General features: G+C 39.3%; 1 protein-coding gene across 3 annotated transcripts in view; it reads right to left on the bottom strand.

Moving 5' to 3' along the window:
• The window catches only part of LOC122142217 (mucin-2), a 98,769-nt gene that overhangs the window by 60,916 nt on the left and 21,287 nt on the right, over positions 1–16,566 (bottom strand). For all 3 annotated transcript variants that reach the window (XM_042752089.1, XM_042752083.1, XM_042752074.1), the window contains one exon: positions 6,192–10,019. In XM_042752089.1, the coding sequence (XP_042608023.1) occupies positions 6,192–9,196 (3,005 nt within the window). In that variant the 5' untranslated portion in view covers positions 9,197–10,019. The remainder of the gene's footprint in view (positions 1–6,191; positions 10,020–16,566) is intronic.

Here is a 16,566-nt window from a genome sequence, read left to right as displayed (position 1 = left end):
GCCAGAATGGTGCTCCGTGGCGCCGGCAATGGAGGGAGGAGCCAAGGTGTGATAACACATGCCACCATCTGAGGCAGAGGAGTAGGTCACTCCTACTGGCGATGGCTCTGATGTTGTGGCAGAGGTGTTCTCTCTGTCTGCGGTGGGCTCAGGCTGTCACTCCTGGTTGGGCACTGGGTTGGGAGTGGGGCTGGTGTCTTCATCTATGAGGCCAATGGTGAAGGCAGATCCGCAAGAGCTCAGCACCCACTCCACATAAGTGGGGAAGCTCCCTCGAGGACACTCTCCGGACAACTGCACTCGTGTATCGTGTTCACGCCGGCATGAAGGAATAAGCAAAGGCTGTCATCTGGGAAGGTGGTCTGATGGGTGAGACCCAGGAATTCTTCCATGTGCTCCTCGAGGAAGTGATTTCCCTGCTCAAGGCACAGGAGGTGTATGGCAGGGAGGTCCATGATAGTGAAAAAAATAAAATAAATCACAAAAGAAAACACTGAATCAAACAAAAATAAGCACAAAACAAACAACGGTTTACTTTCACATTACAGTCCGGTCTTCTGTCATGCTATGCTGTAAATAAACGTACGAAGATGAAGAAGAAGGTTTATAAAATCTTTAATCCAACACACAGGCAATCCACAACACAGGATAGAGTTGACGACACCGGACAAACACTGGGGAAGAACACAGGGTTTAAATAAGAGGGAAACTAACAAGATAACTGAACTAAACAGGTGAACATGACTAATTAGACACATGAGGAAAACTGAGAAATCTGAGAAAATCTCAATTTTGTTAGAATTTTCTAAAACTATCTCAGGAACATCAAAAAATAAACAAAAACATAAGAGAATATCAAACTTGTGCCGTTTTACATGGCCAATGAACAATAAAAAATCATTCTATAGATTAAAGAAAGAAAGAAAGAAAGAAAGAAAGAAAGAAAGAAAGAAAGAAAGAAAGAAAGAAAGAAAAAAGAAAGAAAGAAAGAAAGAAAGAAAGAAAGAAAGAAAAAGAATGATGGATAGAAAAAGGGCATAAAGAAGAAAAATTGAACGAACAACTGACAGAAAAATAAAAATAATGTACAATAGATAAAATTATAAAGAATGATGGATAGCAAGAGAAAGAAAAAAAGAAAGAAAGAAAAAGAAAATGATGAACAATGGATCGATATAAATACTAAAACTTTCTATTCAGGAATATCCAAAATCGATGTGGTCTCAGGCACGTTCTACTCCAATGTATGTCTACAGAAAGAACCAATCACGCTCATCCAGAAAGCTGACCACATTTCCAGATGGGCAAATTGCGTTACCCAAACAACATTATCCATTAAAACTCACATTTGTGCTCGATTACATCTGACAGCAGCGGCGTCTGATTATCCAATCTGTCGAGTTGGCCGCTCCAGAGCTCTGATGGCTGCGTAAGCCCGAGCTTAGAGGTATCAGGAGCCCGGCTGATCCACGGCCTTGTTTGTGTTCTCTGGGCTCTGACGTGGCTCGAATGAGCCACATACCAGCCTCCTCACCCACCACCATCTGTGTTGATGTAAAATAACCCTGGATCCTCTGATCCTGGATCAGTTTCCTCCTCTTGATTCTGCTAGGACTGGGGTTGAGGAAACTGGTCCTGGACGAGGCCTTATGATCAACGCCTACTCCAATTATCCTCCACAAATGCAAAAGCCCCAAAGGTGTGGGAGGTAAAAACAAGAAAGAAACACTCCGTACAACACAACAATATTCTATGGCAGGGTTAAATGATTTGTACATATATTATTTCTTATGCATAACTCCTAATTTCTAATGACTAATATAAAGATAGAACGCATGGAAAACGTGGAACTCCTAAAACTGACATTAAACTAAAAAGACTACCCATGGAAAAGAGGAGTTTGCAAGAGATACTCAGCCTGAAAAGTGAACCATGATATCAACAATAACAGTTTAACTCTTTACAGCCCGACATATAAAAAATCTTTAGATGAAATCGAAATGTTAAATCATTTTTTGTGGCTCATGAAATCGAAAAGTAAATATGGAGTAAAAAAAAACACTTTAATTTTTGTGGCTCATGAAGCATGATATAGTGAGAATATGGAGTAAAAAAAAACACTTTAATTTTCTCCAAATAATGTCTTTGAATTTTATTCAGAAAAGCTCCAAAACATTAAGCTAAAAAATAAATGCTATGATGGTGCAGATGTTTTATCTAAGTTACCACAAAACACAAACAGACCGACAACATGCATCAGAAATATAAATCTAAGTTGCTTCAGGCCACTAACAGGGCGTTTACTTGCTTCAGTAGTATAAACTATCAATCAGAAAACAGAAGTAGACTGACAACATGTAGTAGATTGTGTACAGCAGGTTTTTCAGCAGTTTTTTTGATCATGTTGATAATTATTGAAATTTGCCAATATATAATGATACAATAGGCTTTACAGGGTTAAGGGACCGAAACTGACCTGTGTTTGGCCACAGAATTACAAATTACATATTACTTTTCATTCTACCTTTTCTAAGACCATTCTCCATGTTATTACATTAATGGGAGCCACAAACAAAGCAGCGAGCAATACTACGCAGCAATTATGAGCTAATTTTGCACACCAGTGTTTGAGTGTTCTCAAAGGAACAAGAAAGTTGTAATTCTCAGGCCTTCATCAGCTATAACAAACAACCTTGTGTGCATTATAAACCGTATGAAGCAAACTGCCTCAAATTTTCCTCACTTAAAATCATTACTTTCTAAGGCTTTTCCCACTATGATAAATGCTGGATTTATGTTCTTTTGAAACTCTGTTGAGGTTGTGTTGAGTCAGGTTTCATGCTTTTTATTCTGAAAGGGGGTTAGCACTGCTTTTAACCTGGGTTTATGAAACCCTGCTTCACTAAAAATACTCATGCGCTTTGTACAGTCAGAAACTAAAATAAGATGCACATCTAAGGAAAACCATTGAATCGATTTCACTGACATTTGTAGAGATAGACAAGCTGCAGTTATATATTCAGAGCATTTCCATAGCTGACATAAACATGAAAAGATAAGTCAAAATTAAATCAAAAATTGCCATTTGCTATTTAATTAAGTTCTTATTTTTAATATAATGTACAGGTGAATCTGTCCAGCTCTAAACAGAAGAAAGTCCATATCATTTGTATATGGAAGAATTTTCTGAAATCATATAAAAAGCATTATGCACTGAAAAGAAATTAAAGATGAAAATATGACAATGCAATCAGTGCATCACTTTCCATGCTAAAAAAGAAAAGGCATACAGGTTAGGAACATGAGAGTGAGTGAACTAACCAGTGAAAGGTTGTGTGCGCTTTAGTGAAGAGTGAGTCTGTTTGTGCATGTTTTGCACATGTCGGTATGTTTAAATGTGTTTATGTGCATCACATGGTCATTCAAGAAAAAAACAGAGATTCCCTCTGCTGTCCACAGAGCTATTTTATCTCTTGAGCACTGTCCCACTTCTGCATTCTGTAAATACCCTCGCAAAAGCAAGAAAATGCCCTAATGTAGGCCATAGTATCTTCTGGAGACCTTCTCTTTAGCAAGTCCGCTGACTGACTTCAGCTCTACTGTTCTAGTTCTGAGTTCTGATAATCACTATCATACATTTAATGACCTGAAGAACCATTTGATAAGTTCATTTTCTTGCACGATAAAAAAATTTAGACACCATTCACTTTCCAAGTTTCATGCTAGTTACAGATACCTGCTGAATACAAGAAAACCTTCCAATTTACTTCCATAATATATAGTGTATTCAACAAAACAAACAACAAAAGTAGAACAAGACTTGATTTTATCCATTAGGAATCAATCAGATTGCAAAATGGCAATACATATAGAATGCAGTCATGCAGATTCAAAAGCAGAGCAAGTTAAAAAGTGATTGCATTTTTAAATATTTTGTATTGATGTGCACCAATTAATCGCTCACAATAAGACAACAATAGTGTATTAAGAAAGTAAATAAAGTGCATATTGATTTCAAGCTGACTTTTTCACAAGCATGAGATGTTCCTTGATCGATGTTTTTTGTTGCTTTTGTCAAAAAAAAATCCTCACCAATCATAGTCCTCTAATCATATGAGTAGTGTACTGTAGGGTTTGGATTTTGATTGAAAATACATATATATTTTTTTCAATGAACACTGATTTAGGAATATGTCTAAAAATAGTTATGCTTTAGCAAACAAACTGGGTGTTTTAGCTTGGACTTGACTTGCTCCATCAAGACATTTAATAGCATCAGAATAATTCCAATCAAACTAACATGCAGTGACTTCTGGGCTGTGAGTAGCTTCTGCATAGCCTGCAATCCAACTTAGCAACTACAGTAGCAAATGTCAATGCTTTGAAATTAAATGCATTTTAAATTGTATTTGAAGAAGAATGGGAAAATGATATGTTTCTGACCGATGGCATGTCATTTCTCTTCAATTAGTTCTGGAAATAAAAACCCCTGATAAAAGAGAAGAAGAAAATAAATTCTACAAAAAATAAAAATCATCCTATGCATATTATTTTTTCACATACGAAACAAATAGCTTATAAAACAGCAACTTATATAAGAAATAAATAAAGAACAAAGATGAAGCCTGTAAGTGCCAAAAAGAACACAGAGCCACTATCTGAGATCTGAGTGCACGGTTGGTCCATCATTAGTATGCCACAGACATGAATTTTTAAAGGATTTCAGCCTATTGCTTTTTATCTTGGAAATTGAATTTTTCCTGTAGATGAATGAAATTGGTGGCTCTTTCCTTTCAGAAACTATCCCCATCTGTGTATAACCCTACCTCATTAGAGACACGATATCAAAAATTCTTAATCATCAAGCTTTTATGATGATCATTATGCCATCATACCATAATGATGTTCATTTCTTATTCAAGAAAAATAAATACATTTTTAGTTGTGTTTAAGCAGTGTCTGACAGGGCACACAGTAGAGATGAATATTTTTTCATAGTTCACGGCCCGTGAACAGTTGATGGCTGATAATGAGGCTAAGGATTTTGTTTTGATTAATTTTGTAATAACTTGACAGATTCACACATGCATACTTAAAATTATGTTGTAGATAATAACGAAAGACTTAGCACACACAAAAGTGTATTTTTATGGCTTGTTCTGTTTAGATAATTCAGAACTAATGCAACACAATTCTTGAACATTTTCATTTCATGCAACAAATTTAAATTTGCAAAATGCTAATTTACTTGATCCATTTGTTTTGGGACTGCATTCATATTTTTTGTTGCACAGAAATACATGTTGAAAAACATATCTTACATATTTTAATTGATCCACAGTTTATCAGTGTCCAATGTTTGATAAAAATGTATAATAGTATTATGTAGCAATATAATGTAGCATCAGACATCGAAATGCAAAGTGTTTGCCATATTCTGCTTTACAGCTTTTACAGTTTTACTTGTATTTTTGTTTTACAAACTTAAATTAATCTACTTATGGCTACTAGAAACAATAAAAATGAGAAGGATTGAGTAGGATTTGAACTCGAATCATCTAGAATCATGCACACCACAGTGCAACTTATCAGACCACATAAATTTAAGTTTGTGCAGCAGGTCTAGAATAATTGAAGAAAATCTTGAAAATGCTTAATTTATTATTGTTGACAAATAATGCTTTCTTAATATTAAGTTCACTGAACATTATTATTTTTTGAGTAAAAAGTAATAAAACTCTGATGTCTCGCAAAGCAGCATCTTTCAGAATATGGCAAAAAATTTGAATCACCGAATGTGTCTTCACACATCCTACTTGAGACTTTTCAAACTAAAATGTGCTGGCACATTCTCTATAGCAAGAAGACACGCTGAGAGGCCTTTCTTATGAAAACTATCATATCCCTCAGTGATGAACTTGATGAGTGGACAGATGGGAGGGAGGTTTAAAAAGCATCACAGCTATCACTGCTGGAACATGTTAATGACAATCAACACAGGATTGTAGGCAAAAGCAGAGAGTTGGAACAATTTCCTTGCTGTTTATGTCTCACTCATTTCCTCTTTATACCAACCACAAAAAAGAAGAGAATTAACGCTGTTACCAATTTGACTTTACCAAGAAAATATGCTTTGGAATTCACAGTTTTTCTTCTTACTGTGTTATTCCTTGACTCACTCGCTTACTCACCCGTCTCGCTCTGCCTCTTTCTTCTCTAGATCCTGAATGACGTCCAGTAAAACCTTGATGGTGTTCTGGCTGGTCTCCAACACTCCTTCCAGGCTGTGCAGCTGAGACTGCAGAGCCCCAATGTCGTACAGAGGGCCATTTGGGCCAAACAGTTTCTCTTTAGCCTTTGCCAGGTCCAGCTTACACTTAGTCCCAGACATAAGCCCCCCCAGTAGCTCCTGCACCTGCCGCAGTGTGTCTGCTTGGCCCTCCGCTGGTCCAAGGGCCGCCTGGGGGTTTGTCCCCCCAGCAGGAGGCAAGTGGTTTGCATTGGCCTGGGATTCTGGGCCGAGGATCACCCTTCGGACACTTAAACAGGTGGGCCTCACCATAGCTCTTGCCTTACTTTTGGGAGGGATAGGAGGTGGGGTTTCACCTGCCTGATGGTGAGTTCCTGCTTCAGCATTTGGCTTCACTGCCCCAGTTTTCACTCCATCCTTTTCAGCATTGTAGCTCTCAGCATGGGGGACAGGAGGCTTACGGGGATGTCCAGGAGTAGAGGAGCCCTCTTTGCGGGGGGTGTAAGGAGGAGGAGGAGGTGGTGGGGGAGGAAGCATGAACTCTCTCCTGTCTCGTCTGTCCTGAGTGCAGCAGAAGGCCTGAGGAGGGGTGGGGTTCGCCCCAGCATTAGAGTACAGCAGAGTAGTCTGTGGAGGGCAGGCATAAGGAGGTAAAGAATGCCTGAAATTAGTGGAGGGAAGCACAGTTTCCTGGGGTTTACTTGCGTACATAATTGCCTCACGTGGACAGAGAACAGGTGACATATTTTGTGGAAATGATTTGGAGTGCGATACTGTTTGAGTAGGAGTCTTAAAATGTTGCACAATTTGAGAGGGATTACTGCAAGACACTGTATTTTGCATACTAGAGTTGCAGTGTGGCAATGCTTGAACAGAAAGTGTACCTGGTGCAGGTTGTGTGGAAGAGCTGCAAATCAGAACTGGCATGGAAGGAGTCACATGGGTTGCCACATTTTGTTGATCCAAAATGCAATGTACTGCAGTTTGTGCAACAGGAATGGCATGTGCTGCAGCTGCAATAGGGCCCTTGAAGTGTGAGACAGGGTGTGGAGCAGTGGCACAGGATGGCTCGGGAGGAAATGACATCACATTGTGAGGGAGGGTTTGTTTAGGAATCTTATGAGATGCCGTAGGTGGTGTAGAAGAGCCAAAGGATGCTGGTTTGTCTTTGACACAGTATGGTACAGTATGCATTGTAATTTTACAAGATGATGTAGACTGTGTAGACTGAACAGGTGTTGGGGTGTGTGTAGCTGATTTAGGAGTCTGTACAGGAAGGGTATGGGCACTACCCAATGGCTCGTTCTGTTTAGGACTCATACATCTTGGCACAGACTGAATAGGAGTTACAGGTTGTGTTGGAGATATCACAGAGTACACAGGTTGATTGGAGGTGATATCACATGCCATGGGTTGTGTTGGAGTCTTCTGGCATGGCTGTGTGGAACTGAACGTAGAGGCAACTGCAGGTGCTCCTTGAGAACAGGCTGTTGCCTTTGAGCTAGCAGTGTTGGAGCATGGAATGGTTTCCTCCAACTTCTGGAAACAAGGCCTGGATTGGGCAGGAGTTGTTGGATCTGTATGAGAATCTGGAATTCTCTGGGACTCTGGTAATGGGGGAGTCTTACAGTTTGTTGTATTCTGAATAGCAGGTGTGCAACAACGCCCTGTAGATTCAGTAGGAGACATGCATGATTGACGGTGTGTTGAGAATGTGGTGACAGTGGATATGACTTGTGCTGTGGTAGTGCACAAAGGTTCTGGTACAGTGGGGGTCAAACTGATGTTCTCCACACCAGCCTGATGTGGGCAACATTGTGACGTTTCTTTGGTACATGTGGTTGATGGAGGTGGTGCAGTGTGAGATGGACAAGATGCAGGATCGACTTCAGCATTTTGCAAAGATGTTGCGTTGTCTGGGACAGTTTGGATTTTTGAATCAATGCTTGCTTCAGTCTGTGTGAAAGAGACACTAGATGGCATATTATGAACTGTGTTGGGCATGGGATAACACTGCGTGGGTACAATATCTGGCGAAGTTCTGTGCACCACAGATTTGGATGGAAGCTTCTTGGGTTGGTTAGACTGTTGGTGGCTTCTGTGCACAGTTTTAGTTGGGGAAGTACAAGGAGGCTCAAGTTTCCCAGGATCACTTGCTGCTCTATTTAAAGATTTCCTCCTACCCCTCCTTCTAGACTGTTTTTGTGGCGCAGCTGAACATGGCTGGAATTGTGTTGATGTTCCCACAGAGGCAGTTTGATTGTCCTCTGTTCTCTTGCACCTTGATTGCTCAGCAGGGGTACAAGGCTGGACAGAGCTCTTCTTTGGTCTACAAGGTGGAATGTAGACATGTGCAGTCAGCTCATCAGAGGAGTCTCCGTCATCCCAGGCTCCCCCCAGGCTGTGACTGCGAGTCTGTGTGGCAGAGAGTGAGGGAGGCTTCTGCAAACTGGGTGAGGTTTGGATGGCTGTACTCTTGCATGGCTGAGTTGGCAGCGGCAATGTGAGGGAACATGGATGTGTTGGGACCCAGCAGCGTCTGGCAGGCCCAGGGGTAAGTGGGTGCGGTGGTGCTCTCTTCAAAAATGCTGTCACTGCTCCAATTGTCTTTTCCATGTCCCCACGGACTGCTCCCACCAACGAGGGCCCGTTTGTCAACTCTTTCTGCCAGTTTGGAACCTCTGTTGGGCTCTTACTCCTCACCTTCTCATTTTTATCCTTAGACTCATCATCATCCTCCAAATCTTTAAAACGTACTTGCTGTGTGCGATTTCGTCTCCGTTTAAGTCTGCTTTCAATATCTGGAGAGTTCCGGTTGAGGAGCACTGAGCGCACAGTCACGGTGGTGGGTGTTTTGTCTGGGTTGCCATTGCTATGGCTGTGAACAGTTGGCAAATGGTTGGGCTCTTTGCTCACCATGTTATCCAAGAGTAGTTTATGGACCATAGATGTAAATAAAAATTTGACTGTGTGGGTTTTTTGTCTGCTTTCACAAGTCAAATGTGAATGAACAATTAATTAGATAAAAAAATATTTACAGCACACAGTATATTTGACATTTGGCAAACTCTGAATGTGGTAAATGCTGCAGTAACAAAAAATAAAAAAAAAATAAAACAGACCAGCCGATGGCAGCAGAGCATGTGACTGGTCCTTTCCTCAGGTCACATGACTGAGGGTTTCTGTGTAAGTCTTTGTGGTAATGCTGTCAGAGTAGGTTCTGGTTTTGACACGAACAGTCTTTATAAGCAAGTGCCTTTATATGCAAAAGAGGGACTGGGTGTATCCTGAGCTTCAGCCCCATTAGTCCACATGGGCACTTAAACACTCAATGAGCAACCTTGGTGATACTCTCTTTGTGTAAGTCCTGAAGAGCATGAAACTTTGGCAGGGTAGGCTTGCAAGTATGTCCCAGAAGTCTGCATCATGGTTTCATAGCCAAGAGCAAAATCTCAAGACACATAGCTCTCACTGTGTAAGAGCAGCAGTTGTAACCATGCTTGTCCTAAAAATATCAAGGCAAATAAAATGTTAATGGGATACAGTTTTCAGGCTGACCAGTGAGAGGATGTCCCGACACCTTTAATGCCCAACTTTCCCATTCAAAGCTTGTGTGCACAGTCCTCTCTGGTGTAGCATATCTTGATAGTCCAGGACTGGGCAATGCATCTCTTCAGGTTGACTTTTATCTCTCACGTTTGCCCTTGAGTTTCTTTGCTTGTGTCGTTCACCTCTTCATTTTCTTGAGACAGGAACAGAACTGGAACATCTGAGCAAAGTAGAAACACAGAAAAAAAGACAATAGGTTCAGTAATGTCCCAAAATTGAAGTTTGTATTTCTAAATCATGATTTACTTTGACAAACATATACACATAAGCTGGCTCTAACATAAAACCGTACCTAAGAACATACATAAGTACTTAGATAGGATTCCTCAAGTATAAAACTGCCTCAAGCTAAGATTTCATGAGTTCTCTCCAATAATCAAGTCTTTGATCTCTTTCCATTTCCTGGTCTACAAAATAAGAATAGTTTAGGGTCCAATGTATGAGAGAGGCAGACACTGAGAGTACTTTTAGCTTGTCTGTAGCTTTGGGGCTGGTGTTTAACTCAGCAGTGTCTCAGAAGGGGCAGGCTAAGAGATATTCAGGGGTAGAGACTGACAATGCTAATTAACTTGGCTTGTCTTTAAGCAACCCCCCTGGTACATGGAGGCACGAGCATGACGGCTGATCGCCACAGGGAATTCTGAACACACTCTATCACATTGTCACTGTTACCAGGCACTGCATTCTGTCTGTGATCAGACAATCACAGTCCCCTGAGTCATGAGAGGATGTTAAATGTCTATGTATGTGTCTTGTGATACACCCATTTGCTCAGTGTAACTTTCCTATCAGATCAGTCGGACTGAATCATAGCATAGAGCATCTTACTCAACAAAACTACATTTCACAGCCCTCCACTATGATATCTTGTTTGTAGCAAAAGATTATTAGCCTATGGCCATGCTTGGAATGGAATTTTCGCTTCTTATGGTGTGTTCAAGTTCTCCTGAGAAGTTCGTACTGACGAGTTACGACATTGGATGTATTCAAATCATTCTAGCTAGTTTTATAGCCAGTCAATACAGATGCTGCATCTACTGCATCCACCATATTTTCTCACTAACATGCCCCAAACTCAGAAACTCTGGACTTAAGAAAGTTCAAGAGTTTCCCCACTTGTAATTTCAACTTTGTGGTGCCGTCTTTCTGACATGACGTGAATGCACAATTAGTGATTACTGCAGGGTATAGATGTATGAATCATTCTTGTTATGCAGTACACTTTTAAAGGCAGGGTAGGTGATTTGGTTCAAAAACTTTTTTTTTTGTTATGCTTGTTGAAAGCAATCACTAAGTTAAAGTGGTCTAAATGTATTTATATGTATTTATATCGTCTGTGTAAGGTGTAGGACCATAAAATGTTTATCCAAATGTATGTATTTGCATACCTCCGCACACCCTGTTCGCACAGACAGGATACGCCATCAGCGTAGTTCTATTACGCTATTGCAGACCGAGCGAAAATAGAAGGCGTAATTATTTTTAATATTTTGTGCTTTGTATTGTAATGTTTTTTTTTTCCACCGGTGAATGAGACATGAGGTAATCTGACAGCCAACACTGTGACCTTATAAAGATTGCATGTGCGTTGCTTTAGTAAGGATCTCGTAAATAACAGTTTTTATTTTTCATGTTTACTTATCAGTTCAAATCAGATAATGTTAAAAAGAAAAATATGTAAAAAATATTGGCTGACATTGCTTTGGGTTCATTCTTCACACTGGAATGAAGGTCAAATTGAGTACAATGCATTTTGGGATAATGTGCTCTGTTAAATACTGCATATTTTGGCAAAAGCAGCTGGCCATTCAAGCATTTATGCACACAGTACATTTGTACACTGTGCACACATACTACAAACAACAGAAAACCAAAATATACAATCATTATCAAAATAAATAAAACAAATACCTCAAGAACTATTTGCATGCCAAAACATACATTCAGTGTTCATTTTGATCTTACAAGTCCCTCATAATTATATTCAGATAGCACCAACAGGCCCTTGAGCACAGAGGTTCACAGGAAAAGGCATAAAGCACATACTATCACCTCACACCTCTAGTTTTATGTAGGTAATCAAGCCCTCATTGATTGCCTCTCACTCAGCTAAACTACAAGTTCCTCTTGAAATCTCTCACTGCAGCTCTTCACGTTCAACCACCGCTGGAGCCCCAGACAAAAGGCCAGACATTCTCCATTATTAACCTGTTATCTCCATGTAGCCCAAAGATCAATCTAGGTTAGTACAGCTTAGCAATTGTAAAGTAATATAGCTCGATAATTGGGGGCTTGTACAGAACAGACAGAAAAGAATAAAAGAACAGCAGTTGCAATGTCAAATTAGGTGAATGCATTGACTTTGTTAAACTGAATGTTTTTAAATGTGTAATAATCATAAAACTAATCCCTGCACCCCTAATTTAAAAAGTTTAACAGTCTGTAAATAAATCATGAGCTTATGTTCCCAAGTGTCTGTTATAGAACTAACTCAAGTGCCTAGTACCAAATGTACAGTATTTAGTTCAATTAATTTGAATAAATCTTATGCAATTTTGTGACTTGAGATGCAAATGCTTGATCAATGCACTGCCAATATTTAATGCTTTGCAATAATCTTGCAATACTAAACTTCAGAACTCAAGTGTGCAATTGAAAAAAAAAATGTGCTCCACCATGATAGTAGTTCCTCTGAAAGAGAAAAGTGATGATAAAATAACCCTGTTTTATTCGAATACCCACTCCAGCACCCCTTGCAGAGAACGCAACACATTTTGAAATTCAAAGATGCATGAAATTGAGCTTGCATAACTAGAACAATCTGCATTCACATACTTTCTTAGAGTATGTTCTGTGCTTTAGGCTTGTTACTTATTACAGCAATAAAGCCACAACAGGCTGTGCGTTACACTGGGGTGTTCTAACGCACAACGCATAGTCGCTCCTTATATTATTTATTTTCTGAAACAACAGCCAAAGCAATAAAAAAAGACCATAGTGTTCAATAAACAGTTACATTGATTCATATGAATAATTGGACTAAACAATTCTCCCTCCAAAGTAATATAGTCCATAACTTTGAGCTGTTTTTGGTTGCAAAAAAAGCGTATTGCAAAATCTTAACATAGAAACTGCAGTTGTTATTTAAGTTATTTTAAGTTATCTAACTGTTATTTTAGAATCGTTGATGTACTATTTAGTACTATTTTTATTAATATTTTTAATGAGTTTAATAATTTAGTTGTTTTTGGCATAAAAAAGTCTATATGTTTTTTTTTTTTTTATAACTTATATTTTATCAATAAACTATAAACTATAATTTATAATTTAAATCATTAATCATTATTAAATATTACACTTTCATCCACTTAAATTCAAAAAATAAAAAAAAATAATAATTTTTTTTTGTTCATTTTATCATTTTATTAGTTTTCGTTTTTTTAAAAGTGTCCATATAGTTTTTAGGAATTTTTATTTTAGTATCTTTAATGTACTATTTTAGTTATTATTCATATTTTGAATTAGTCTTTATTATATTTTCCATTTTCATTTTAAAGTCTAATAATTTAATTGTTTTTTTTATTTGTATTAGTTGTTTTTTTTGTTTTTTTTTTTTTTAAGTATGTCTATATATTCCATATTCATTTTTATTTCAGTTTTAGTTTTAGTTATTTTAATACTTTAATTTAAATTAATCAAGAAACTATGTTTTGGCAACTAGATGAAAGACCAGCTTGTCTGAAATCCTGTGCTGACCAGCTAGCCCCCATCTTCACACAGATCTTCAACAGATCACTGGAGCTGTGTGAAGTCCCTTCATGCTTCAAACGCTCCACCATCGTCCCTATCCCAAAAGAAATCCAAAATTACAGGACTAAATGACTACAGGCCTGTGGCTTTAACGTCTTGGTCATGAAGTCATTTGAAAAAACTGGTGCTTGGCCCACCTGAAGGACATTACCGGACCCTTACTGGATCCTCTTCAGTTTGCCTACAGAGCAAACAGATCTGTGGACGATGCAGTAAACATTGGACTGCATTATGTTCTGCAACACCTAGACAGACCAGGGACTTTATGAGAATCCTGTTTTGTGGACTTCAGCTCGGCCTTCAACACGATCATCCCAAACCTCCTCCTCCCCAAACTAACTCAGCTCTCTGTGCCCACCTCCGTCTGTCAGTGGATCAACAGCTTCCTGACAGACAGGCAGGCAGCTAGTGAGGCTGGGAAAAAGTCCACATCCAGCACCCGTACAATCAGCACTGGAGCTCCCCAGGGCTGTGTTCTCTCCCCACTGCTCTTCTCCCTGTACACTAATGATTGCACGTCTAAGGACCCCCTCTGTCAAGCTCCCGAAGTTTGCAGATGACACCACACTCATCGGCCTCATTCAGGATGGTGACGAGTCTGCTACAGACAGGAGGTTAAAGAGCTGGCTGTCTGGTGTACTCTCAACAACCTGGAGCTTAACACGCTCAAAACAGTGGAGATGATCGTGGACTTCAGGAGGAACCCCCCTGCTCTCCCCCCACTAACCATCATGAACAGCACTGTGACTGCAGTGGAGTCATTCAGGTTCCTGGGCACCACCATCTCTCAGGACCTGAAGTGGGACATTCACCATTGACTCCATTGTGAAAAAGGCCCAGCAGAGGTTGTACTTCCTTCGCCAGCTGAGGAAGCTTAACCTGCCACAGGAGCTGCTGAAACAGTTCTACTCCTCCGCCATCATTGAATCCGTCCTCTGCACTTCAGTAACTGTCTGGTTCAGCTCAGCTTTTAAATCTGACCTCAGAAGACTACAGAGGGTAGTCCGACTGCAGAGAGAATCATCGGTACAACCCTCCCGTCTATTCAAGAACTGTACTTATCCAGAGTGAGCAAAAGGGCTGGCAAAATCACTCTGGACCCCTCACATCCAGCACACTCCCTGTTTAAACTGTTGCCATCTGGTCGACGCTACAGGGCCCTGAGCACCAGAACGGCCAGACACAGGAACAGTTTCTTCCCCCAGAGCAATCCATCTAATGAACACTTGTACACTTAAATTATTATTTTTTTGCACATAATATACCTGTACATACATAACTGCTCGTAACAAACACACATACTTAGTGTACACTTAAATTATTATTTTTTTGCACATAATATACCTGTACATACATAACTGCTCGTAATATATCTGGCCATACAATTGTCAATTTGTATATTTTCATTCCTTACCTACTGATTTATATTTTTTGTATTTTTATATTCTTTTATTGTGTGTTTTTTGTTTCTGTCATTCTCTTTGCACTGCGGAGCTTCTGCTTCTGTCACGAAAACAAATTCCTCGTATGTGTAAACATACCTGGCAATAAAGCCCATTAACACTGCAGATTACTCAAAATATGAAACCAAAGTGTATTTTTAAAAATATTTTCTATATCTAATATCTATTTTAAGTACCAAAAAGTTTTTATTTTTATGTTTTTTAGTTTTAGTTAATGATAATAACCCTGCAGTTTCCTCAATATAAAAAGTACAACAGTTTTGAACGCAGCTCATCCAAAATCAATTTGAAACAATCTGTTTTATAAAAGTCAAAAGCAAAACAAGTCTTCTGTCTCTACTGAACTCTGTAAAAAAAGGTGTTACCATCTTTAGCCGCTGCCTTCTGTTGCATGTAGTTCTGTTTTGCTTCTGCAAATGATGAAATGTTACGTTCAGTTTAGTGCCAGTGGCGGATTCGTGGCCCCTGTGGAAGTTCAAATGCTCCCATGAGTGATTCATCCTGGCACAGATGCCGGATTGAGAAATGTTATTTTGCATGTCGGGTAAATAATACTTGCTGTTATGCATTTAGTTTAGTCTCATTACAACACACAGTAAGCTTTACATTTCCATCAAAATCATTTAGTAGTTGTTCACTGCAACCGCAAAAAGGCAGTGTTTCATGTGGGAGAATTAGCATTTATAATGTGCTCACTCTGTGTAAATAAGTTATGAATACATCTGAATATGTATTCGCAGCCTTTACTCACATGCTTTGTGACAGCTTTGCTGAGCCGCACACCTAGAGACATTAATCGTGCCAGCTTTGGCCACACACAAGGTCAATTAAGGACAAAATCACAACCAAGCTCAGGCCCTTGATAATATTAATTGTTTTTCATTTCACATTCCCAATTTAGGCCAGAGGAATTCCTTCAGAGACGAGAAATGAGAAAGACTGTGAGAGATTACAGGAACTGAAATGAAGAGCAGAATGGATTACTTTCTGTCCCTTTGCTCTCCTGGAACTGCCCTCAATTATCCTGCATGTCTGGAAGTTGTTCCCCTGAAGAGAAGTCAATTATTTAATGAAGCTCTAAATTGGATGAATCATTTGCATAACCGGAACATTTAATTAGGAAACACTTGGTTGTTTTAGCCTGTTTCTAGAGGATGTCTGGGATTCAGAATTAAAATTCAGAGGGCAGGTATAATCGCGGGACGCCGTTCAATTGGGAACATAGAGTTTGAAGCACATCATGGTTCATTCAGAAAGGAAAAAAAGAGGGAAAATCTCAACATTGGCACTTTTGAGATTTTGTTAGACACTTTTTACTAACGATTCGATCTGCAAGCGTCTCTCTAAAAGCTCTTCTCAACTAGTTTTCCATGAGGATGCCACAAAAACTCATGTTTCACAGATGTACAGTCATTTTAATCCAAGTTTTCTCAT

The sequence above is a fragment of the Cyprinus carpio genome, chromosome A5 (assembly GCF_018340385.1).
Source record: "Cyprinus carpio isolate SPL01 chromosome A5, ASM1834038v1, whole genome shotgun sequence".
NCBI lineage: Eukaryota > Metazoa > Chordata > Actinopteri > Cypriniformes > Cyprinidae > Cyprinus > Cyprinus carpio.
This window is presented reverse-complemented; position numbering and strand designations above follow the sequence as displayed.